The following is a 26,242-nucleotide window of genomic DNA, read 5'->3' as shown; positions in this document are numbered from 1 at the left end:
CAGGTCTGCTCAGCACCAGATGAGACTAGGGGCCACCATCATGTGTCATCTCCATGGAAGGCCCGGCTTACATGCTTCTAAGGGAGGAGCCAGCTGGGGACATGCCTCTTGCCACCCCATTTCTGCCTTTCCTGAAGATATTCCCAGAGGGTAGAAATTAGGTATAAGATTAGAAAGTGGGGGTGACAGTCAAAGGGACATGTAAGAAAAAATGTTGGTGACAGGCGAATCCCAGCAGGGACACGCTCAGCTGATGCAAAGCTCAGGAGGGGTTGCCGATGGCAGATGGCCGGGGCTGGGGACGCTGCACAGCATGGGACTGGTGTTCCCATGCTGAGAAGGAAGGCTGGCTCTGGGCCAGACACAAGGTTCTCAACATGAATTGAGTGTGTATGTGTAAGGAAGACAAGAGAGAGAGACCAACCCTGTGACTTAGCAGCCAAACAGCAGCCATGGAGACACTGTAGGACTTCCTTCATCCCCAGCCCCTTCCACCGCCGCCACTTCCAACATCATTGCTTGAGAGTCACATATTCCACCTCCTCCTTCCCTTGAGGCCGCTCCCCAGACCCAAACTGAACCAACTCCGAGTAATGAATGCCGTCATCCTCTGAGCAGTCTGCGGTCGTGTTCTCGTAGTCACCCTGAGAAAGCCACAACATGGTAAGTAGACTTCATGGTGACCAGTCTCCCTTCATTCACTTACCCTAGATTCTACCTCAGTCAGGGCCGGAACATGCAGAAACAGCTGTTCTCAGCCCCCAGACACCGAGGTTCCTGCCCTGGCTCCAACCCTAGCTCTGCCTGACAGCTGCTATGGAATGAATGTGTCCTTCAAGTTTCACGTGCTGGATACTTATGGGCCTTTAGGAGGTGGTTACATTATCAAGGAAGTGGCTTTGTTAGAACTTCAGTTCCATCACTCTCCCTGGCTTTGTGTCACCTCAGGTGTCTGCAGGGTCCCCACCATCAGATACAGCCCCTTAATTTTCGACTTCTAGAACTGACCATAAACCAAAACAAATCTATTCCCCTTATAAACCAGATCTTAGGTATTCAGTTAAAGCAACAGAAAATGGACTTCGGACAGCCACCGTCCCAACTGATGCACAGCCTTACCCGCCACAGGTGTTTACCAAGTCTGTCCTGAAAGGGCTCCCAATTAAGACCAGGCCCCAGATCCCTAAGCCTTCCATAGCTTCTTTGTCCTCTTACCATGTGACGCTTCTGCAGCACCGAATAAGTGACCACATCGTTGCTGTTTGGAAGAGGCTCCTGTGTTTCTGAGGTCCCCGCATCTCTGAGTGAGGACAGAGGGGTGGCTACACGTGAAACTTTTTTTCCCATGAATTCTCAACTCCTTCAGTCCTCCAGCAACCTCAGCCCCTTCAGAAACATAGCTCACTGTCTCTTACATGCCCAGTGAGACAGCTGATAAACAGCTAATAAAAATGAATACCAAATGAGTGAATGTGGGTACCTGCATATCATGGCATGCTACCCTGTGATGAAGCCTGACTCTGGGCGCGCACACTCCTGGATTAAAGACACAGGTCCTGCTCTGGGCCCTGTTGCCTATATTGGTATAGCTTGGGGATGGGATAAGGTGGTGAGGCCTGGCATAGGCTTGGGGCAAAGAGGGCAGGTGAGGACATTAGCTTTTCTTCCCACATTCCTCCTGGGCTGCAGGTGCCAACTTCCCAGTACCCTCTTTACCTGCTGCTCGGCCTGTCTGTCTCTGGAAAGCGCAAGACTGCATAGTTAACGCTGTCGTCCATCACCGGGTTGTAGCATCCCATGGAGTTGGGGCCTTCAGAGAGAGGGGTCCTTGTGGCCTGGAAAAGGCAAAGTTGCAGCTGTGACCCTCCTCCCATCTCCCATTCCCTTCTGTCAGCCCCTGACCCTCACGTACTCCCAAAGGATGTTCTTTAAGGGGAGCAGAATCTTGCAGTGTAGCCCAGGCTGGTCTTGAACCTGAGATCCTCCTGCCTCAGCCTCCCAAGTGCAAGTGCTTTGATTCCAGATGTGCAGCACCATGCCGACCCCAGAATGCTAATCACCCTTCTTTGCCTGTGTTCTTCACTTGTGTCCAATGACGATTCTGCATTTCACCATCCTCCCATCCTACCTTCTTATTCCTCACAAAGAAGCTCTGACCACTGTAATTCTCCTGAAGCCCCTGCTGGCTCTGAGTCCTCTTCCATCTAGGCAACAAAGGTTCTGTGAGGGTCAAACACATGATCCTGCAGGCAGGAGGCTGCAATGTGCAGTGGTAACACAACAGGTGAGGACCAACAGGTGAGGGGAGGGGAGCAGTGGGAAGTGCTTACCTCTTCAGTAGTTTCAGCCCCCAGATGGCCAGGATGAAGATGACCAAGCAGAACCCAAATCCCAGGGCTACTCGCTTACCAAGGGTCTCTGGGCTATCTGGTGGGGAAAGGAGATAACATGATTGCTCTGTCCCATGGGCATGGCAGTGGTGTAGTGTCCTTCCTCTACTTTTCTCTGCATGAAAGCTCAGTCTCTGTTGCCTGCACATCTCCTCCATGCATGAGAGTGTGATATAGGGAAAATGGGAAGCAGTTCCTCTGCCTCCCCATCCTCTGGTAGGAGCAAGGGCCAAGTCTATGTCCCCAGGGGAGCCTTGCCCCTCACCCTCATTGATGTGTGACAGACTATCAGTAGCAGCCACTCACTCATTGTAGGCACATAGGGCAGTCCTTAAAAAAGAGGCAGGGGGCAAAGTAGGCACAATAGTACATGATTCCAGCACTCAAGAGGCTGAAGCAGGAGCATTGCCACGAGTTCAAAGCCAGCATGGGTTACAGAGTGAGATCCTATCTCCAAGGGAAACAAAAAGCAGGACTGGGGCTGGAGCAATGGCTTAACAGTTAAGGCCTTTGCCTGCAAAGGCAAAGGACCCAGGTTCAATTCCCCAGGACCCACGTTAGCCAGATGCACAAGGGGGCACACGTGTCTGAAGTTCATTTGCAGTGGCTGGAGGCCCTGGCATGCCCATTCTCTCTCTGTGTTACATGTGTGTGTGTGTGTATTGAAAGCAGGACTGAGGAGGTCACCTGCTGCACAAGCATTCCCAGCACTCACGTGTGATGCCAGGTTTGGTGGTGCATATCTATAGGAAGGGAAGGAGGAGATCACAGACATGAGTGGGACTTTGCATCCAGCTTTATGCAAGTGCTAGGGAACTGAACTTAGGTAAGCAGGCTTGCAGAGAGAGTGCCTTTAACCACTGAGCATCGATGATTTCCTTGATTTATATGACCTAAGTTAAATCAAGATGAGATTAATCACTTAAATAGACCTATAACAAGCATGGAGATCCAAGCAACTATCAAAAATCTCCAAACTAAAAAAAGTCCAGGCCCAGATGGATTCACTGGTGAATTTTACCAGACCTTCAGGGAAGAAGTAACACAATTGCTTCTTAAGCTTTTCCATAAAATAGAAAAAGAAGGAATCCTACCAAACTTCTCCTATGGAGCCAGCATTACCCTGATACCAAAACCAGGCAAAGATAGAACAAAAAAGAAAATTACAGACCAATCTGCATCATAAACATAGATGAAAACGTTCTCAACAGAATATTGGCAAACCGAATACAAGAATATATCAGAAAGATCATTCACCCCGACCAAGTAGGCTTTATCCAGAGATGCAGGGATGGTTCAACATATGCAAATCGATAAATGTAATACATTACATAAATGGATTGAAGGACAAAAATAACATGATCATCCAAAATCCAACATCCTTTCATGATAAAAGTCCTACAGAGACTGGGAATAGAAGGAACATATCTCAATATAATAAAGGCCATTTATGACAAGCCTACAGCCAACATATTACTAAATGGGGAAAAACTGGAAGCTTTACCACTAAAATCAGGAGCAAGCCAAGGGCGTCCACTGTCCCCACTTTTATTCAATATAGTACTGGAAGTTTAGCCATAGCAATAAAGCAAGAGACACACATAAAAGGGATACAAATTGGAAAGGAAGAGATCAAGTTATCATTATTTTCAAATGACATGATTCTATATATAAAGGTCCCTAAAGACTCTACCAGCAAAGGGTTAGAGCTGATAATCACCTATAGCCATGTAGCAGCATACAAAATAAATACACAGATATCAGTAGCCTTCCTATATGCTAACAACAAACACAGGATGAAATCAGAGAATCACTCCCATTCACAATTGCATTATAAAAAAAAGTACCTTTGAATAAACCTAACCAAGGAAGTGAAGGATCTCTACAATGAAAACTTTAAAACACTCAAGCAAGAAATTGCAGAAGACACTAGGAAATGGAAAAACATCCCTTGTTCCTGGATCAGAAGAATCAATATTGTGAAAATGGCAATCTTTACCAAAAGCAATCTACACATTTAATGCAATTCCCATCAAAATTCCAAAGGTATTCTTCATGGAAATAGAAAAAAACAATCCAAAAATTCATTTGGAATCACAAAAAATCTCAAATATCTAAAACAATACTGAGTAACAAAAATAAGGCTGGTGGTATCACCATACCTGATGTTAACCTGTACTACAGAGCCATAGAAACAAAAATAGCATGGTACTGGCACAAAAGCAGACATGTAGATCAATGGAACAGAACAGAGATACCCAGATGTTAGTCCGGGTGGCTATAGCCACCTGATATTTGATAAAAATGCCAAAAGTACTCATTGGAGAAAAGACAGCCTCCTCAGCAAATGGTGCTGGGAAAACTGGGTATGTATCTGTAGAAGGATAAAAATAGATTCTTCTCTCTCTCCATGCATAAGAATTAGGTCCAAATGGATTAAAGACTTAACATCAGACTTGAAACTCTGAAACTGCTACAGGAAAAAGTAGGGAAAATCCTTCAACATATTGGTCCTGGCAAAAAACTTTCTGAATATAACCCCAAATGCTCAGGCAATAAAACTACAGATTAACTGCTGGGACCTCATGAAATTACAAAGATTTTGTATAGCAAAGGACATTGTGAATAGAACAAAGAGACAACCTCCAAAATGGGAAAAAATCTTTGCCGGCTATACATCTGATAGAGGATTAATATCTAGGATATACAAAGAACTCAAAAAGTTAAATAATGAGAAATCAAACAAGCCAATTAAAAAATGGGCTATGGTAAGCCGGGCGTGGTGGCGCATGCCTTTAATCCCAGCACTTGGGAGGCAGAGGTAGGAGGATCGCCGAGAGTTCGAGGCCACCCTGAGACTACATAGTGAATTCCAGGTCAGCCTGAGCCAGAGTGAGACCCTACCTCGAAAAACCAAAAAAAAAAAAAGTCATGGTGGAAACCAACTGCCCTCTAACTGGACTGGAGGCCCACTCCATGGGAAGGAATACATCCCTGATACTGAAAACCTAAAACAGGGGTAGTCATGAGCCCTGGGGGTGTAATGTCTGCTACTGTCTGGCTAAATGTATACACTATGCTTATCAAACTGCCCAGTAAGCACTTCTCTTAACGTTCATACCCTTATATTAAACCTACTCTCACTTTTGGTAGAGAATCTTCTGTTTTCAGATAGCAGTGACCTTGAGATGACTTAGAAGGCATCATGGTCCTAGGAAGAAGTGACAGGAGTGCTTAGTACTCCAGTATCTCTATCTACCTTCTAAGGCTCAAGGTCTATTGTGGAAGAGGAAGCGGAAAGAACGTAAGACCCAAAGGAAAGGTAGGACTCCTTACCACGTGCTCCCTCCAGACACAACATGGCCTGGATATCCATGACCTCACAGTGCCTGACACTACCTACACGAGATCATCATAATAGGAGGAAAAGATCATGACATCAAAATAAAAGGGAGACTGAGATGGGGAGGGGATATGAAGGAGAGTAGAGTTTCAAAGGGGAAAGTGGAGGGAGGGAGGGTATTACCATAGGATATTTTTATAATCATAGAAGTGGTTAATAAAAATTTTTGAAAAAAACAAAACAAAACACCATGTAAGCATCATTATGACATGGCCAAAGAAAACTCCAGAGCAAAGTATTAGCTGTGCTCCCTGTGTGGACACAGAAGAGATGGAAGACCTTTAGCTGTCTGTGGCAACTGTGTACAGCATGCCCTTGTGGAGAGAAGTGACAGACTACTCACCCTGGGGTCTTTTTTTTTTTTTTTTGGTTTTTCGAGGTAGGGTCTCACTCAGGGCCAGGCTGACCTGGAATTAACTCTGTCATCTCAGGGTGGCCTTGAACTCAAGGCAATCCTCCTACCTCTGCCTCCCGAGTGCTGGGATTAAAGGTGTGCGCCACCACGCCCGGCTCCTGGGGTCTTTTAATGAGGGACTAGACTTCGCAGAGGTCAAGAGTGAGAATGATGACCAGGCATGGAGGTACATGCCTGTAATCCCAATACTCAGGAGGCTGAGGCCGGAGGACTGCTTTGATTTGAAGACCAGCCTGCGCAAGACCTAGCTCACAAAGAAAGACAGAGCTGGACAGATGGCTTAGCAGTTAAGGTGCTTGTCTGTGAAGCCTAAGAATGCATGTTCGAATATCCAGTTCCCATGTAGCCAGACTCACAGTGATGCAAGCATGCAATGTCACACATGCACAAGGAGACACATGCATCTGGAGTTCGTTCACAGTGGCTGAAAGGCCCTGATGTGCCCATTTTCACTCTTTCTCTCTCTCTGCCTCTTTCTCTGTGTCTCTCACTCAAAATTTTTTTTAAAAAAGAAGAAAAATAATAAATTCTCTACTTTTGTTTTTATTGCTGTTGTCTTTATTTTTTTTATCCCAGCTTTTTTTTTTTAAAGAGAAAGAGAGAGAGAGGATTGGTGTGCCAGAGCCTCAATCAAACTGCAATCAAACTCCAGATGCTTGTGTCACCTAGTGGACATGTGCAACTGTCTGCTTGCATCACCTTTGTGTGTCTGGTTTACATGGGATCTGAAGAGAAATTGAACATGGGTCCTTAGGCTTCACAGACAAGCACCTTAACTGCTACCCATCTTTCCAGGCCCACTGCTGTTTTGTTTTTAAGGAAACTTTGTTATGTAGCCCAGGCTGGCCTCCAACTTGATGTAATCCTCCTGCCTCCGCCTTCAGAGGGATGCCTGGTCAGGTATGTACAGCAGGATCAGCTTCTATTTTGTGCTTTCTTTTTTAAACTATGCCCTTGGATTATCCTGTTTAAGAACACTAAGACCTAAAGGTTCAAAGGATTTTTACAAAAGGGGCTTACTTAACAAGGAGGAGAGAGAGAAAGAGAACAAGAGGGGAGAGAGAGGAAATAGGATCTGAGGGCCTGGATAAATGGCCTAGTAGTTATGGCATTTGCCTGTGAAGCCACAGGACCCAGGTTCAATTTCCTAGGCTCTACATAAGGTGACACATGAGTCTGGAGTTCCTTTGCAGCAGCGCAAGGTCCTGGTGTGCCCATTCTCTCTCTCTCTCAAATAAATTAAACAAATAAATAAATTTTTAAAAATTAGGGCTTGGGAGATGGCTTAGCAGTTAAGGTGCTTGCCTGCAAAGCCTAAGGACCCATGTTTGACTCTCCAGATCCCACGTAATCCAGATGCATAAAGGTGAGGCAAGTGCAAGGTCGCACATGCCCACTAGGTGGCACAGGCATCTGGAGTTTGATGGCAGTGGCTGAGGCTCTGGTGCACCAATTCCCTCTCTCTCCCTCTAAAATAAAAATAATTATTTTTAATTTAAAAAAAAGAAATAGGAGCTGAAGATATCTGCAAGGCTGTACAGCCTAAGAGGGTAAGATTGAGGGAAAGAGACAGATGGAGGTCTAGGGCACCCTCCAAGGCACCTGTGAGCTGTGGAGCAGCAATGGTCCAGGAATGCAGAAGAGAAAGTGGGGCAGGAGGGGCCATGACCTTAGGGATAAGGTATAGGCACAGTGAGGCCAGAGAAGAGCCTGAGAAAAGAGGGGCGGGCCTTACAGTAGACAGTGAGGGTGGTAGGCTGTGACTCGCCCACACCCAGCTGATTGGCACCCTGGCAACGGTAGGAGCCGGAATGCTGGACCTTCACAGGCTCCAAATGCAGCGTCTGGCCAGCAAAGGTAAGGTCTCGGTTGTTCCCGTCAAACCAGGCATACTGTGAGATGGGAGGGTTGGCTTCACTCTCACAGGTCAGAACTGCTTTCTTCCCCTCCATCACACTGTTCTCCGGGTGAATGGACACATGCAGCCTCCGAGGAGCATCTGCAAGAGGAAACCAAGTCAGACCTGCCTGCCGGTCACCTGCCCTTCTCAATAACCAGCCTCCAGTTCTAGCTACTCACACAGCACTTGGAGCCACCAGGCCTTTGATGAGGTCTGTCCAATGGAGTTGTTGACCATGCAGCTGTAATGTCCAGCATCTTCTGGGGAGATGGAGTCGAAGTTCAAGTCTCTTCCTTCCACCAGAAAACCTCCATTTTTCTTCCAGAAGAAGTTAACTCCTGCAGGGCGGCTCCCAGAGAAGAGGCATCGGAGCTGGACATGGTGACCAGCATGAATCTCTGTCTGGGGGCTGAGTTTCAGGACCTTCACATCCCTGGGGGCATCTGTAGGGACAGGGCCTTGGGTGACATTTCGGCTCTTCCCTTTATCCTCAGGACTTCCTGCCCCTTACCCAGGACTTCTTGTCTCATTAACCAGTACTGCCTGCCCTTTAACGAGCACTTTCTGCCTCCTTAACCAGGACTTCTGTCTCCTTAACCAGGACTTCCTGCCCTCTTAACCAGCACTTTTTGCCTCCTTAACCAAGACTTCCTGCCTCCCTAACCAGGACCTCCTGTCTCTTTACCAAAGACTTCCTGTCTCCTTAACCAGGACTTCCTGACTCCTTACCCAGGACTTCCTGCCACCTTAACCAGCATTTCCTGTGTCCTTAACCAGGACTGCCTGGCTCTACTTTGAATGCTCTCTTGCCCAGGCTAACATCTCCGGCCTTTCAGTTCCCAGATGTCCCTGTCCCTGTCACACACATTGGACGTCCAGGCTGACGGGGGAAGCCCAGGTGCACCACGCGTTGCAGGCTGCACAGGCGATAGGTGTGGCATCCCAGGCAGCTCTTGGAATCCGCAGCACCCCAGGCGTGGGCTCTGTCCAGGAGCCTTCAGGGCTCCACTGGTAGTGGGTAACTGCTGGGTTGCTAGAGTTGTAGCTACAGGACAGGGTCACCATGTCTCCTTCTCGGATGGGTGTTGAGCTCTGGATCACCGCAGTTACCTCCTTGGGGGCATCTGAGTGTAGAGCAGAGGGGTTAGTGGAGCAAAGGCAATTTTCTTTTCTTTTGGAGTATTACAAATCAAATATGTGATCTCTCACGTGCTAGGCACACACTCTACCATACTGAGTCACATCCCAGCCACATTTTTATTTTTAAATTTTTTAAAAATATTTCAATTATTTATTTAAGAGAGAGAAAGAGGCAGGTAGAGAGAGAGAAAGAATAGGCACACCAGGGCCTCTAGCCACTGCAAACAAACTTCAGACACATGCACCACATGTGCATCTGGCTTATGTGGGTATTGAGGAATCGAACCTGGGTCCTTAGGCTTCTCAGGCGAGTTCATTAACTGCTAAGCTCTCTCTCCAGGCCCCCCCCCCTTGATATGTAATTTTTATATTTATTTATTTGAGAGAGAGAGAAAGAAAGAGGCAAAAGTGAGAGAGAACTTTTTACTTTTTGAGTTAAAGTCTTGCTAAGTGGCCCAGGCACTTGTGATCTTCCAACCTTATCCTTCTGAGGAGCTGGGATTGCAGGCCTGCACCATCAGAGGCAGCTGCAAGGCTGGTTCTCATAAAACCTTTTCCTTACTGTTTCCTCTCCACCCCACTTGGACCCTGCATTCCCACAGCTGTTGCATGAGTTCAGGGAAGCCTCCTGCTTCCCTCTGGCATCTGTGGCTATTTTGCCTGGCTGAGGCTTGAGTGGGGAAGGTGCACCCCAGCTGGAGCACAGCTCTGGAGACACTGCTGGACATCTGCTCTTAAAGCGGTGTGACAGTAGGCTGCAGTTTACTCATCTGTGAAATGGGGCAACAGGAACATGGAACCTTGTAGAATTCTCCCAGATGATGCCCTTTGAACAGCATGAGGCACGCGACAGACACTCAACATTGCTGCTGGTGCTGCTGCAGCCCCGTATTGGCTGTTCAGACGCTCACCCAGCACCCAGTGGATCCTCGGCCCTGGAATCAATCTGATAAGAAGGTTGAATGTTGAGGAGGGTCTAGTCATGAGGAAATAATGAGATATTTGCAGTTCTCAAAACTTTCAGGATTTCTTCGGGGACATAGCTTCAGCCCATGAATGTCACACTGTGGTGTCCTCAGTGAAGCCAAGTTATTGACATTCCTGTTTACTTATTTATTTTTTTGAGGCAGGGTCTCACTCTAGCCCAGGCTGACCTGGAATTCACTATGTAGTCTCAGGGTGGCCTCAAACTCATGGTGATCCTCCTACCTGCCTCTCAAGTACTGGGATTAAAGGTTTGCTCCACCACGCCCGTCTTTTTAAAAATATTTTTGAAGTAGGAGCCTGAAATTCACCACATAGTTTCAGAGTGGCCTCCTACCTCTGCCTCCTGTCTATTTATTTTTTTATACAGGACCTCATCTCATGTGATCCAGGTTGGCTTCAAGCTTGCTGTGTAGCCAAGGATGACCTTGAACTTCTGATCCTCTTGCCTTCTATCTCCCAAGTGCTGTGATTTCAGGCGCCCTCCACCACACTGAGTCATTTATATGGTGCAAGGGGTTGAACCCAAGGCACTCTGCCAGCTGAGCTACACCCTTAGATCCTTTCATCCTCTTTTCACAGCGTTGGGGATGGTACCTAGGACCTCCCACACGCTAGGCAAGCACTCTCACCAAGTCATGTCCCCAGCCCCACACCGGTAGAGTTTTAGAAAAGCACTTTATCACATCTCCAGCCTTCTCTTGACATTTTTGTTTAAAAAGTGCTGGGTTTTTTATTTCTATTTGTTTATTTGAGAGAGAGAGGAGGGAGGGAGGGAGGGAGGGAGGGAGAGAGGGGAGAGAGAGAGAGAGAGAGAGAGAGAGAGAGAGAGAGAGAGAATGGGTGCACCAGGGCCTTCAGCCACTGCAAACAAACTCCAGATGCATGCACCATTTTGTTTATCTGGTTTACATGGGTCCTAGGGAATCTAATCTGGGTCCTTTGGCTTTGTAGCCATGTGCCTTAATTACTAAGTCATCTCTTTAACCCTTCTTTTGACTTTTTTTTTTTTTTTTATTGGAGAGAGAGAGAAAAAATGGGCATGCTAGGACCTCCAGAAACTGCAGATGAACTCCAGACACATGTGCCACCTTGTGCATCTGGCTTACATGGGTACTGAGGAATCGAACCTGGGTCCTTAGGCTTCACAGGCAAATTCCATAATCATTAAGCCATCTCTCCAGCCCTCTTTGACACTAAATTGCCCAGGCTGAACTTGAACTCATTCTATAGCCCAGGCAAGCCTTGAACTTGTGACCTCCTGCTTCAGCTTCCTGGGCAGGTAGCTAGAATGGCAAGCTTGGACCACCAGAGTCTGTAGACACACAAAGATCTGCAGAGCATCTGCCACAGATGAGGTTTGGTCTGGACATCTGGAGGACAGATGCCAAGCTTATGCATCTGGACACCCTGCTTGGTCAGCCCTCTCACACCCTGGCATGCCCTGTGCCCCATCTGCTTTCTTTCCCTTCTAAGAACAGAGCTCATGCGGCCACTCACATTGGACATCCAGCTGGGATTCCTGACCAATCTGTCCAGGCCCCAGCTGGTTTTCTGCCAAACAGGAGTAATTCCCAGCATGCCAGAGGAAGACCTTGGGAATCTGAAACTTCTCTTGTGTCTTTCCAGGCATTATTTTCCTGTTGTGATACCAAATATAATTTTTTGGACGTGGACTGGCCGGTGACACACAAATCATCTCTACTGGTTTTTCTTCCTTAGTAGGTGACTGGTGGATCTGAACCACGGAAGGTTCTGGAGCATCTGGAAAGAGGTACAGAAACAAGCAAGGAAGTGAGCAGACCCCTCCCATTTGTGCAAGCGGTTTTGAGAGCCAGCACTGTCACCTCTTGAGGACTCTGCTAACTTCCAGCCTCCCCTGTCTGCTTTGAGGATGCTCACACCACACTGTGACGGTCACTTCTTCCGACTTCCCTGAGCCCATGTTGTTGGAGGCCTCACAGCGGTACTTCCCACTCATGTCCTTGGTCACTGAGGACAGATTTAGCGTAGGTGTCTTCTCGCCCCTCAAGAGGTTTCCATCCTTGAACCAGGACAGAGTCGTGTACTCTGGGTTGCTGCTGATAACCTGGCACGTCATGGTCACAGAGCCTTCCTCCATGACAGCAGCCTCTCTGGGAATGACCTCGATAGTCAACTTTGGGACATCTGGAAGAGCAGAAGCGCCATCAGGAGACAAGGCAGGGTTCTCAGTGGCAGCATCTGTATTCTGACAAGCAGGGCCTCGCCCACACGTGGTTCTCTGGTCTTCCCAGGTGAATGTGACCGTCCCCTCGCTTGTCTCGCTGCTCCCCACTTCTCATGTCTCCTCTGGCTTTGTCTCCACCAGGAGCCAGTTGGCTTCCTAGTGCTGTCAATCAGAGTTTGTCACAGGGTCCTGCAGCTCAGGAGACTCAATGTCCTGCCCCTCCTACTTCCTCTCTTACAGAGGGCTCATAAACTTGGCCCATGAACTCTGACCTCTCTTACCTTTGGCTCTATCATGGACATACCATGCTTCCTCTTTGAGGCCTCCTCACTGGCTCTCCTTGGAAGATTTTTTGCTTGCCCAAGTCTCTCCCTCCATTCATATCCACCAGAATTTGCCTTCTGCAAGGAAGTTTCCCTCCATCCCCCTCACCCCCACCTATCCCTGTTTTCTTTATTTTTCTTCTTAAAAATATTATGTATTTATTTATAAGCAGAGAGACAGTGTGTGTGGGGGGGAACAGATGCACCAGAGCCCCCTGCCACAACAAAACTGTAAACAAACTCCAGATGCATGCACCACTTTGTGCATCTGGCTTTACATGGGTACTGGGGAGTTGAACTCAGAGCTGGCGGACTTCACAAGCAAGAACCTTTAGCCACTGAGCCTTGTCTTCGGTCCATTCTTTATTTTTCTTAATACATACATCCTACTAGCAGTTCCGCTCTGTATTTCTTGGTTAATCTATTTCTTTGGCATCTATCCTAATATAGTAAATGTTCCACCCAGGCAAAATCTCACCTAATGTGGCATCCAAGTTAAGGCCCAATTGGTTCACAATAAATATTTATTGAGTGAATGAGTTTAAAATAATAATATGAAGCAATTTCTCCTCAAGGGAGAACAAAGAAACCGAGCCAGATGATCCTCAAAGCATGCTAAGGCTTGAGGGAGGATGGATAGATGGATGGATGGACTGATTGACTCACTGCCTGTCTGACTGATTCATTGACCATTTGATTGAATTAATGGTGCTGGAGGTTGACCCACATCCTCATATATATGAGGCAAACAAGTACCACTGAGCTACATTTCCAGCCTATGTAGCTCAGGCTGGCCTTGAACTTGAGATTTCTCCCACTTCAGACTTCTGAGTGCCAAGACTATAAGTGTGCACTACCATTCCCAGCTTAGAGTGTCTTTCTTAGACCAGAGCAGAGGCTGGAATGAACCTGCCTCCTGACCAGGACCAATAAGGGTAGCATGAGAGGCTGAGCCATCCCCAGCAGCAGGTGACCATTGGCCTTCTATGAAGACTCCCTATTACCCTTTCTAGGATTCAATAAGGGCTGAAGAGAATGTGACAAGGACAGTGTCTTTCCCATAAAGAGACTCACGCTTGACATCTAGCCGCACTGTAGCCTTGGAGAGCACTTGGGTAGCATTCCTGACCTGGCACGTCACATTCTTCCCATGGTCTGTCCACTGTGGTTGGAAGGTAACCTTGCTCTCAGTGTAGACCTTGTTGGTAGAAAGGACAGTAGAGGTCACTGCAGGCTCCTTCAGGGACCACTGTAGTTGGATGTTGTACTGATAGCAGGCGAAATTCAACAAGCAGGTCAGAGCTACTGTCGTGCTTTCCCGGATTTCTGGAGGGAGCTGGATGGAAGGCGGGAAGGGTGTTTCTGAAAGAGAGCAAGGACAATGCTGGAGGGCCTGGCGAGCAGGGGTCCTAGGCAGGCCTAGCTTTCCACTCCTGGCTTCAAACATCTTGTCCCAAATGGCCCCAGGGAATCCCTTGCCAGACTATCCCACCTTGCTTCTTGGTTAAAATACCCTCTGGGAGGTCTTGGGGATGCAAAGCCTCCTGGGAATTGGATTTTACCATCCATTCATTTCCATTCCTCATTTTCCTTCGCCTTCTAAATGGCCTCAGGGTCATCCGTCCTACCACCCTTGAGAGAATTTCATCAGTTTAGTTCAACACGTATTCCTTAGTCTTGGTGACCTGATGGTCATGTGTGTTTCATGGCCTCGCTCTTGGAGGCAGCCGAACACAGCATTGCTTTCAGAGGAAGAGCTGAGGACTGTGTGCCTCAGGTCTTCCCCAGGCTAGACTATCCTACAAGCATAGTATCAGGTAAATTAGTAGTGGTCACTGACAAAAACAGGCCATGGGTAGATTGACCATGATCTTTAGGACCCTGGCCATGACTACTGGGCCATACCTGCCCCACCCCATGTGTCGTCTAGCTTTGAAGGGGTCACTAACATTGTGAAATTTCACTTGACAATCTAAATTTCCAATCTTCTCTTGAAAGATTAGAATATTAAACAATGTAGACCCCAGAATCCAGAATGGACAGGAGCTGAGGGCCAGGGTGAGGTGGGACAAGCTCTCATGCTGCAAATTAGTCACAGAACCATCTTGTCCTGCCCCAGCTTGATGTCATAGGCAACTCAATACTTCCACCTCCCTTCTTGCCCCTCTGAGGTGGGCCACTCCTTCCCCCATAGCCTTACTGGAGACGTTGAGTTGGATTTCCTTCATCCACTTGTCCCCTTCTGACGTCATCCTCAGCCCCAGCCTGCCGCTGTCATTGACGTGCACAGGATGGATGCTCAGGGTACAGTTGTTGGTTTTGTCTCCCAGGAACCGTACCCTTCCCTGCTGAGGAGGAAACTGCCCGATCTGGGTATTACTATAGATGATAGTCCCATTGAAGTCTTTGATGCCTTCCTCAAACCAATAGTTGTGGTACAGGGAGAACCTGTCCAGAACCGCAGACGACTTCGGGATTTGGTAGAGGCAAGGAATCCAGATGCAGGAGTCTTCCCAGGCTCGGAAGGTGGAGGGAATACTAACCAGCCATTGGAGTCTCTGATGAGAAGCCAAGCATTCTGAAACCCACAGCGGGACGAGAAAGCATGACTGAGGGGCCTGAGGCACACAGACTTCCATCTGAACTGAGATTCAGGGAGACCCAGTGAAACAAGGCACAGGAGCAGATCTTTCTCTCTGCACCTGCCTGCCCCACCCCACCCCACATTTCCATCCTCTCTGCACTGCCCACTGCAGTCCCCACACCCAGGTGCTGGCCCAGGCCACAGCCCTTACCGGGAATGAGGAGGAGCCACAGGCAGAGGCCACGCATGGTGTCTTGTCTGGGCAGGACCTAAGCCAAGAAGGGTTTGTCTTTAAGCCACACCTGGTAGTGCATGTCTCAAATCTCAGCACTAGGGAAATGATGGCAGTACTGTGGTCACAAGTTTCAGGCCAGTCTGGATGACTTAATGAGACTATCTCAATTGCATCCCTCCACCAAAAAAAAGTTTATGGAAGCTGGCCATGGTGGCACACGCCTTTAATCCTGGCACTCAGGGGGCAGAGGTGGGAGGACTGCCATGAGTTCAAGGCCACCCTGAGACTGCATAGTGAATTCCAGGTCAGCCTGGGCTAGAGTAAAACCCTACCTTGAAAAACCAAAAAAAAAAAAATAATAAACTAAAAATAAAAATAAAAAATTATGGTTGAAACATCTGGCTGCTTCTCTCCCACCCACCAAGTTCTGTGCCCTTCCTCTGATCCCAGGGAACGTCATGGGGATGTGGCATTCATGAGGCTCATGGAGCCTTTTCTGGGCACACTGTGCTTTTCCTTCAACATCTTCCCTTCTTTCTTCCTCCCTCCCTCTCTTCCTTTTATCAATATATCCATTTGTGGGCTGGAGGCCCTGACGTGGCCTTTCTCGCTCTCTCTCTCTCCCTCTTTCTTTGACTCTAATAAATAAAACTGGAATCTTTTTAAAAAACATCCATTTGTATTTTTTTTAAGAAATTTTTTTTAAATTTGTGAGCAGAGAGAGGATAGCACACCAAGGACTCTTCCCACTACAGACATATGTGTCACTTTGTGCATCTGGCTTTATATGATTACTGGGGAATTGAACCCTGCCCTTCCCAGGCAGCCTTTGCTAGCAGGCCCTTTTAACCACAGAGCAATTTCCCCAAACCCATTTGTAATTTTTTTAAACTTCTTGTTCTGCTTTCAGGCTCTGGGGAGCAAGATCATTGTGTACATCAAATGCCAGATCCTATAGGGATATCCCTCAGCTACTGGTGAAGGACTTTACATTGGGGAAAGATAAGGTGACTTGAAAGATAGGAAAAGTTTATTCTAGCCGAGTGTTGTAGACTTGTGAGGCAGCGGTAAGAGGATTGCTGTGAGTTTGAGGTCAGCCTGAGATTACAGAGTGAGTTCTAGATCAGCCTGGGCTAGACTGAGACCCTACCTTGAACCCCCCCCCCCCCACCACCAAAAGTTGTTCTGGGCACCATTGTGCTGAGAAGTGACAGAGGAGTGCTGAGCACTGCAATATCTCTATCACGCTTTCCAAGGCTCAGGGTCCATTGCAGAAGTGGTGGTGGAAAGAATGTAAGAGCCAAAGGAAGGGCAGGACTCCTTACAACGTGCTCTTCCATACACAAAATGGCCTGGATATCCATGACCTCACAGCACCTGATACTACCTACATAAGACCATCATTATAGGAAGAAAAGATCATGACATCAAAATAAAAGAGAGACTCATTGAGAGGGGAAGGGGATATGATGGAGAGTGGAGTTTCAAAGGAGAAAGTGCAGGGGGGAGGGAGGGCATACCATGGGATATTGTTTATAAATATGGAAGTTGTCAATAAATAAATGTTACTCTAAACCAATCATGACTCAGGCCTAGTGGTACAAGTCTATAATACCAAACTGTTTGAGAGGTGAAAGATTTGAAGCTCAAGGATGGCCTGGCTACAGAAAGAGTTCAATTCAGCCTACTCAATTTTGCAAAACACTATTTCAAAATAAAAAGTGAAGAAAAAGAGTGCTGGGGATGTGGCTTAGGGATAGAGCACTGGTCTAGAATCCACCAGTGAGGGGCTGAGGGCGTGGCTCAGAGATAGAGCACTTGTCTAGAATCCACAGTGAGGTGCTGGGGGCATGGCTCAGTGGTAAAACACTTGTCTAGAATCCACCAGGGAGGGGCTGGTGGTGTGGCTCAGAGGTAGAGCACTTGTCTAGAATCCACAGTGAGGGGCTGGGGTTGTGGCTCAGTGGTAGAGCACTTGTCTAGAATCCACAGTGAGGTGCTGGGGGTATGGCTCAGTGGTAAAACACTTGTCTAGAATCCACAGTGAGGGGCTGGTGGTGTGGCTCAGAGGTAGAGCACTTGTCTAGAATCCCCAGTGAGGGGCTGGGAGCATGGTTCAGTGGTAGAGCACTTATCTAGAATCCACCAATGACAGGCTAGGGATGTGGCTCAGTGGTACAGTGTAGCTCAGTGCTACAGTGTTGTTCAGTGGTTAGAGTTTTGGCCTAGTATGTGCAGAAGGTCCCAGGTTCAATACCTGGGACTAAGCAAAAATGTAAAAATTAAAATATACCAATAGTGAGGTGTGACAGAGGGGGCTGGAAGATTTCAGAGAGGAATGTGGTACAAAGGACCTACTCATGTGCCCCAGGTGCTGGTAGAGAACATGGATTCACACAGGGAACAAAAAGCATGTTTGGTCTAACAGTGGTGGTGGTGGGGCCAGTCTCACCCAAGTGTTGCAGGTGGGTGAGGGGCTCAGACTGTCCAATACTCCTTATATTCCTTCCTAACTGTACAGGAAGGAAAGGGATAGCTTTGCATATGAATTTTTTTGCTTTAAAAACCTTTTAATTTAATCCTCACACTCAGGAGGCAGAGGTAAGAGGATCACCATGAGTTCAAGGCCACCCTGAAACTACATAGTAAATTCCAGGTCATCCTGGGTTAGAGTGAGACTCTACCACAAAAAAAAATTAAAAATTAAAATAAAAACAAAAAATACATAGGGCATTGGACTGGAGAGATGGCTCAGTGGTTAAGGCACTTGCCTGTAAAGCTAATTACTTGGGTTCTATTCCTCAGCCCCATGTAAAGCTGAATGCACAAAGTGACACGTTCATCTAGCATTCATTTGTAGTGGCTAGAGGGCCTGGAATGCCCATTTATTCTCTATCTCCTTGCCAACAAATAAATAAGTAAAAGCATTTTTAAAAATACATAGAGGCTGGAGAGATGACTAAGCAGTTTAAAGTGCTTGCTTGCAAAGCCTGATGTCCTGGGTTCAATTTCCAGTTTCCACATAAAGCCAGATGTACAAAGTAGCACATGTGTCTGAAGTTCGTTCGCAGAGTGAGGAAGCCCTGGAGTGCCCGTTCTTTCTCTCTCTTAAGCAAACAAATAGTAAGTAAATAAATACCTAAGGAGGACTAGGTATATAGCTCAGTGGTAGAGTGCTGCTCTAGCATGGACAAAGTCCTTCGTTTAGTTCCCTGTACCACAAAAACACACTTTCTTTTTCAAGGTAGGGTATCACTCTAGCCCAGGCTGACCTGTAATTCACTCTGTAGTCTCAGGCTGGCCTTGAACTCACGGTGATCCTCCTATCTCTGCCTCCCGAGTGCTGGGATTAAAGGCGTGCGCCACCACACCTGGCAAAAACACACTTTCGACTGGACACTCCATCTTGACTGCTCGAGTGCTGCAAGCGTCCAGGAGGGTCAGCCTCTGGCAGCACATCCACTGGGGGTGGTGGCACACCCCTATAATCTCAGCACCTGAGAAGGTATAAGCAGGAGGGTCAGAAGTACAAGGTCGTCCTCAAATACACATAGAGTTCAAAGCCAGCCTGCAATACTTGAGACTCTGTCTCAAAAACAAATAAAGAAAATAAAAACAAAAACAAATGCAGGACTGGACATGGTGGTGCATGGCTAAAAATCCCAGCACTTGGGTTCCTGAGTAGGAGGATCATAAGTTCAAGGCCAGGCTGGGATACCAAGTGAGACTCCATCTCAAGCAACAATAAGAAAATACAGTGTTGGTCAAACAGAACCTATCTGTGTGTTCAGAAGCCACCAAGTGGCAACTGATTCCTCGCCCCTGCCCCCATGAGCTTGCCCTCCATCACCCTTCATTTTACACAGAGTTAAATTTAACTCTATTTACATAATTGTGAACTCTGAGCTGGCCCCCTGGGGACCGTGCAGGATGTGCCCACAGAGTGTGTCTCCGGTGTCAGTGCAGATGAGTTCCTTCCACCCATCCTGCCAATATTTCCCACACCTTGCACTACATCAGCATCTCCCTTTTTTCTCCCATTTATCTCCCAGGTAGTAGGGTTCAATGGAAGGGCTGCTGGATGACCATTACTAGGTGTGGGGAAAGATAGGCCTCTTGCTGAAAGCAGGATTGGCTTATGTCCATCATGGTCGGGCTGGCCTGGCCTGGGCATGTATTGGCAGTGAGCCAGCTGAAGCTAGGCCACATCTTCCCAGGCAGAGCTGACCTCAGTTTTGCAGAAGCAAGTAACGTTTTGCAAAAGTGTCTTCAAGGTCATGGCCACTTGCAAAAAGTTAAGTTAAAAAGTTCAGCAGGGGCCAGGTGTGGTGGCGCAAGCCTTTAATCCCAGCACTCAGGAGGAAGAAGTAGGAGCATCTTCATGAGTTTGAGACCACCCTGAGACTACATAGTAAATTCCAGGTCAGCCTGGACCAGAGAGAAACCCTACCTCGAAAACAAAAACAAACAAACAAACAAAAAGTTCAGCAGGGGCTAGAGAAATAGCTCTGTTAAAATGCTGAGGACAATCAGAACCCACGTAAAGCATGCCAGGCAAAGTGACACGCAGTTGTAATGGCAGTGCTGAGGAGGAGATGGCAGATCCCCGGTGATTTCTGGTCAGACAGTCTAGTCTAATTAAAGAGAGACAGCATTCCTGAGGAATGACACCCGAGGTTGTCCTCTGACCTCCACACACATGCACACATGAGTTAAATAGGTTTCTTGGCTAAGTACAGGACTTTTTGATCTCTTTCGAAAACCCTGAGTACACTGTACATCATCAGGCAGGAGAGTAGACATACTTTGGTATAGAATGGGTTTTATCTTTTCCACCCAGAGTTTGGCAGAATTGGGACTGGAGAGATGGCACAGTGGTTAAACGCTTGCCTGTGAAGCCTAAGGACCCTGGTTCGAGACTCAACTCCCCAGAACCCATGTAAGCCAGATGCACAAGGTGGAGCATGTATCTGGAGTTCGTTTGCAGTGGCTGGAGGCCCTGGTGCACCCATTCTTTCTCTCTCTCATTCTCAAATAAATAAATAAATATAAAATAAAAAGTTTGGCAGACTTGCAAAGTCAGTTTCCTGAGGAAATCAAGGCTATGGCAAAGATTGGCTTCCAGACAGTGGGGCCCCTTTGGCAACAACCCCTGAGCTACATCAGCAGAGCCCAGCCAGAGAACCCCAGCATGTGCCAGAAGGGGACTCTCACTGAACAGAGCTACACATCTACTCAAAGAGCTCCCGGGTGTCTCCAGAGCATAAGAAGCAGAAACCTGGGCCTGGGCACTGGAAGGGTGAGGTGGCAAGGCGCAGGGTGGAGGCGACAGTCAAGAGGCACAAAGAAAGATTCAGGACACCGGCACACCGAAGTTTGGCCTCTTCACTGCAGACCTAGGGCCTTGCAGGAGCTAACACTGCTTCCTGGAGCCATTATTCCCTCCTGGGCATCCAATGACCCCTCCCATCTCAGAGGACTCAGGAGGCCTGGCCAGGGGAGATGCGCTAAGACAGCTACATCTATCTTAACTGACACAAGAAAGAAAGGAAGGTCGCCATGTGCTCCCTGTGCTGGGTGCGAGCCCAGAAGATAATGAGGGTCTATAACTACTTGTTGAAAAGAGAAGATCAAAATGACTTTTACCTCTTTCCTGTGTCTTCCTGCTTCAAGGTCCCTAGCTGTGTTTAAGGGTGAAACAGGAAGTAGAGTGAAGTCTTCAGTAACAGAGCGTCACTGCTTAACCACACCCCCTGCCTCTCCATTGGCCCCAAGAGTGACCCCAAGAGACACCAAGGTCAGGGATGTGAGGAAAAGAGGCAATGGAGGGGACACAGGCTTGGAGTCAGTTTGGAAGGGACTTGCGTACATCTACGTCAGGCCTCAGAGTGTATGGGTTTTCCATGCCTGATCAGTTTCCAAGCTAGCTTGCCCACATGGCCCCTCTAGTCAAGCCAACATCAGAAAGGCCAATCCCACTGTTTTCCATCTAGACAGAACGGGAAGAACCTGAGCGTGGGCATGAATGTCTCGGCAGCAGTAAGGGCTGGGCAAAGAACCAGGGCTGTGGGGAAGGAAGAGACCGCCTTGTGCAAAGTCTTACTGTAGAGCAAGAAAGTCTTGAGACAGAACCCTCCTCACCTGTTTCAGCTTCTAGTCAGTGTGTTGGGAGTGGAACCAGTCAGAGAGTTCCATGCAAATGACATGCAAATACCACAGATGACAAAGGAGCTTCTGGGAATCTGTCCTCTGGCAGCAGGCCACGGAGACAGAATCAGAAAGAGCAAAGCACAGCTTCAAAAGCTAATGATGGGGGCTGGAGAGATGACTTGGCTGTTAAGTGCTTGCCTGTGAGGCCTAAGGACCCTAGTTCGAGGCTCGATTCCCCAGGACCCACGTTAGCCAGAGGCACAAGGGGGCGCACGCGTCTGGAGTTCGTTTGCAGTGGCTGGAGGGCTTGGCTTGCCCATTTCCTCCCACCCCCCTCCCCTGCGCGCCTCTTTCTCTCTCGTTTGTGGCTCTCAAATTAAAAAATAAATAAATAATAAAAACTAATGATGGAGCCAAGCATGGTGGTGTGCACCTTTAATCCCAGCACTTGGGAGGCAGAGGTAGGAGGATCATGGAGAGTTTGAGGCCACCCTGAGAGACTACATAGTGAATTCCAGGACAGCCTGGGCTAGAGTGAAACCCCTACCTAAGGGAAAAAAATAACTAATGATGGGCTGGAGAGAAGGCCTAGTGGTTAAGGCACTTGCCTGAGAAGCCTAAGAACTCATGTTGAATCTCCAGGTCCCACACAGCCAGATGCACAGTGATTCAAGTGTGCAATGTTGCACATGTGCACAAGGGGGTGCACACACATCTGGAGTTTGTTTGCAGGGGCTAAAGGTGGTCCTCTCTCCCTCCTTCTCTCTCTCAAAAAAAAAAAAGAATTTAAAGCCTGTTGTGGTGACTCATGCTTTTAATCCCAGCACTTGGAAGGCAGAGGTAGGAGGATCACCAGGAGTTCAAGGCCATCTTGAGACTATCTAGTAAATTCCAGGTCAGCCTGGGCTAGAGTGAGACTCTACCTTGAAATACCAAAAATAAAATTAAAAAAAAATGAATATGGGGCTGGAAAGATGGCTTAGCAATTAAGCACTTGTCTATCAAGCCTAAGGATCCCGGTTCAAGGCTCGATTCCCCAGGACTCATGTAAGCCAGATGCACAAGGTGGCACACGCATCTGGAGTTTGTTTACAGTGGCTGGCTCTGGTGTGCCCATTCTCTCTTTCTCTCTCTCTCCTTCTTTCTCTGTCTGTTTGTCTCTCTCGAATAAATATAAACAATAAGTAAATAAATAATTTTTAAAACAATTTTAAAAAACTAATGGTGGGGGATGGAGAGATGGTTTAGTGGTTAAGGCACTTGCCTGCAAAGCCAAAGGACCCAGGTTCAGTTCCCCAGGACCCACATAAGCCAGATGCACAAGGTGGCACATGCATCTAGAGTTTATTTACAGCAGCCAGAGGCCCTGGCATGCCAATTTTTTCTCTCTCTCTGCCTTACTGGCTCTCAAATAAATAAATAAAAATAAAATATTTTTTAAAAACTAATGATGGGCCAGAGAGATAGTTTAGCAGTAAAGGCACTTGCCTGTGAAATCAAAGGACCCAGGTTCCATTCCCAGGACACAAGGTAAGCATAAGGTGGTACATGCATCTGGAGTTTGTTTGCGGAGGCTGGAGGCCCTGGCATGCCCATTCTTTCTCTCTATTTGCCTTTCTCTCTCTCTCTCTCTCTCAAATAAATAAATAAATAAAAATTTAAAAAGAAGAAAAAAGTAATTATGTTAAAAAATTAAAAAATAATAAATAATTGAATAAATAAAAAGAAATGATATAATGATATACATAAATGAAAATACCATAATGAAACCCATTGCTTTGTATGCTAACTAAATTAAATTAACAATTTTTTGTGGTTTTTTTGAGATAGGGCCTCACTCTAGCTCAGGCTAACCAGGAATTCACCATGTAGTCTCAGGGTGGCCTTGAACTCACCATGATCCTCCTACCTCTGCAGCCCAAGTGCTGGGATTAAAGGCGTGCGCCACCACACCCGGCTCTTCCTTAAAATAATTTATACCTGGGCATGATAGCATACATCTTTAATCTAAGAACCTGGGAGGCAGAGGTAGGAGGATCACCATGAGTTCGAGGACACCCTGAGACTACATGGTGAATTTCCGGTCAGCCTGAGCTAGAGTGAGACTCTATCTTAGAAAACAAACAAACAAATATATATATATATATATATATATGGAGAGAGAGAGAGAGCTGTTGGTGGGTATGGCGGCAGCAGGCTTGTCATCCCAGCTATTCAGGAAGCTGAAGCAAAAGGATCAAAAGTGCAAGGCTTGTCTGGACAATTTAGTGAGAACCTGACTCAAGACAAAAAAGTAGAGGACTAGGGGGCTGGAGAGATGGCTTAGCAGTTAAGAAGCTTGCCTGAGAAGCCCAAGGACTCAGTTTCAATTCCTCAGAACCCACATACGCCAGCTGTATGCGTTTGGAGTTTACTTGCAGTGGCTAAAGGATCTGGTGCGTCCATCCTCCCTCTCCCTCTCTCTCTCATACACATATACACATAAATAAATATTAAATATTTTTTAAAGTAGATGACTTGGGATATAGCTCAGTGGTAGAGCCCTTGTCTAGAATCCACAGTGAGGGGCTGGGGTGTGGCTCAGAGGTAGAGCACTTGTCTAGAATCCACAGTGAGGGGCTGGGGACGTGGCTCAGTGATAGAGCACTTGTCTAGAATCCACAGTGGGGGGCTGGGGTGTGGCTCAGAGGTAGAGCACTTGTCTAGAATCCACAGTGAGGGGCTGGGAGTGTGGCTCAGTGGTAGAGCCCTTGTCTAGAATCCACAGTGAGGGGCTGGGAGTGTGGCTCAGTGGTAGAGCACTTGTCTAGAATCCACAGTGAGGGGCTGGGGTGTGGCTCAGAGGTAGAGCACTTGTCTAGAATCCACAGTGAGGGCTGAGGGTGTGGCTCAGAGGTAAAGCATTTTCCTAGGATGCAGGAGACCTTTGGTTCAGAACCTGAACCTTCTCATCCTCTAGAAGCATGTCTGAGCTCTCTGCTGGTCACAGTGCTAAGCATGGCTCATGGCCTTGTAACAGTAGGAAGTTGGACAACAGGCTTATAAGCATGGAGAAGGTCAGGATTGAGGCAGGACTCTTGGGAATAGCAGCTTTAACCTTTTTCCTCTTCCTTCCAGTTCTCCTTCCAGGGAGGTAGATGGTCACTTTGGGTGACTTGACCGTCCATCACCTCCTCACCAGGGAAGTAGTGGAGGCAGGTAAGTAAGGGAGGACTGGGTGGGTGTTCTACACCTGGCTGTGTGAGCCTCAAGCCCCTGCCCAGGACTGGGAGGCAGGAGTGCTACCAGTGCCTTCTCCCCAGGGTTCACCACGTCACATGTGTGACATACTACACACTGTGTCACAGGAGCATGTAAACAGATTTCTCATCTCTGTTTGTCAGCTGTGACCTCCCTGTTTCCCTTTGAAAGATGATGATGATGGTGTATCACTCTAGCTCAGGCTAACCGGGAATTCACTATGCAGTCTCAGGGTGGCCTTGAACTCACCGCAATCCTCCTACCTCTGCAGCCCAAGTGCTGGGATTAAAGGCATGCACCCCCATGCCCGGCTCTACCTTAAAATAATTTATAGCTGCAGAGCCAGGCGTGGTGGTGCACACCTTTAATCCCAGCACTCGGGAGGCAGAGGTAGGAGGATCGCAGTGAGTTCAAGGCCACCCTGAGACTACATAGTTAATTCCAGGTCAGCCTGGGCTAGAGTGAGACCCTACCTCGAAAATAAAAAAAATAATAATTTATAGCGGGGATATAAGTTCCATTTTGCACTTTGACAGTGTCTAGTACTTTGCAGGGGTGCTTTGTAAAAAGAAATTGTTCTTACAGACATTGTCACTTACTCTGCTGACTGTCACACCTGGAGACTGTCAGGGTGTGAATCTGAACTGTCCCCTGGAGGCTGGTGTTTGGAACACATGGTCCTGAGTGCTATTTTGGGAGGCTGTGGAACCTTTAAAATGTAGAACCTGGCTGGCAGAAATAGGATACTAGGGAGGGAACTTTGAAGATTATAGCTCAGCCCTGGTCCCTGGTCCCCAGTGATGTGAACAGACCATGACACTGTGCCCATAGCCACGGACTGAGCCATCTACTGCCTGATCTCTCTGAAGCCATGAGCCAAAATAAGCCTTTTCTCCCCTATAGTTGGTGATGTTGTTGGGCATCTGGTCACAATAGCACTGATTTCCATACTCTTCAGTCCTAGCCTGAGTGGAACAGAAAGGCATCTGAGAAGAGTGTTCTTTCTTGCTCAGGCCTCAGGGAAGATGGGCCAGGCAGACTGAGTTTGGGGATGAGGAGACATCTCTGCATGGCTGCTGTCCTGTGAGCAGAGATGGTCTCCACTTGTCCAGAGGGCAGATGTGGCTAGAGTGAAGAGTGAGGGGAATTGGGGACAAGGCTAGTTCCAGCTCCCACCCTGCCAACCCCCATGGCCAAAGCCCAGTTATGTTCCAACCAGCTCAGCCTGGAATAGGCTTTGATGTAGGCATGGGTGGCCTGGAGCCATTT

The 26,242-nt window shown here is 47.6% G+C and overlaps 1 protein-coding gene across 1 annotated transcript; it reads right to left on the bottom strand.

Moving 5' to 3' along the window:
* Nucleotides 1-212: 212 nt before the first annotated feature.
* On the bottom strand, nt 213-21,255 carry Cd22 (CD22 molecule). The gene is made up of 14 exons (XM_004659799.2): nt 21,230-21,255; nt 15,560-15,617; nt 14,965-15,342; nt 13,839-14,126; nt 12,135-12,401; nt 11,733-11,996; nt 8,975-9,232; nt 8,288-8,551; nt 7,944-8,207; nt 2,331-2,427; nt 2,129-2,204; nt 1,717-1,835; nt 1,216-1,300; nt 213-644 (listed from the first exon to the last, which is right to left on the bottom strand). Exons 2-14 carry the CDS (start codon nt 15,594-15,596, stop codon nt 513-515), a joined length of 2,529 nt encoding a protein of 842 aa, XP_004659856.2. The 5' UTR covers nt 15,597-15,617; nt 21,230-21,255; the 3' UTR covers nt 213-512.
* Between the last annotated feature and the right edge of the window lie 4,987 nt (nt 21,256-26,242).

The sequence above is a fragment of the Jaculus jaculus genome, chromosome 7, assembly GCF_020740685.1.
Source record: "Jaculus jaculus isolate mJacJac1 chromosome 7, mJacJac1.mat.Y.cur, whole genome shotgun sequence".
Lineage (NCBI taxonomy): Eukaryota > Metazoa > Chordata > Mammalia > Rodentia > Dipodidae > Jaculus > Jaculus jaculus.
The sequence above is the reverse complement of the archived record's forward strand: the minus strand, read 5'-3'. Positions and strand labels throughout refer to the sequence as shown.

What these genes read in the sequence shown, in the direction of transcription:
- Cd22 (XM_004659799.2), bottom strand. Translation starts at nt 15,596, where the DNA reads ATGCGTGGCCTCTGCCTGTGGCTCCTCCTCATTCCCG. An exon ending in GTGGCTCCTCCTCATTCCCG is followed by an intron (nt 15,343 to 15,559) that starts GTAAGGGCTGTG and finishes TGTGGGTTTCAG; the next exon opens with AATGCTTGGCTTCTCATCAG. An exon ending in TCTTTGTGAGGAATAAGAAG is followed by an intron (nt 1,836 to 2,128) that starts GTAGGATGGGAG and finishes TGCCTTTTCCAG; the next exon opens with GCCACAAGGACCCCTCTCTC.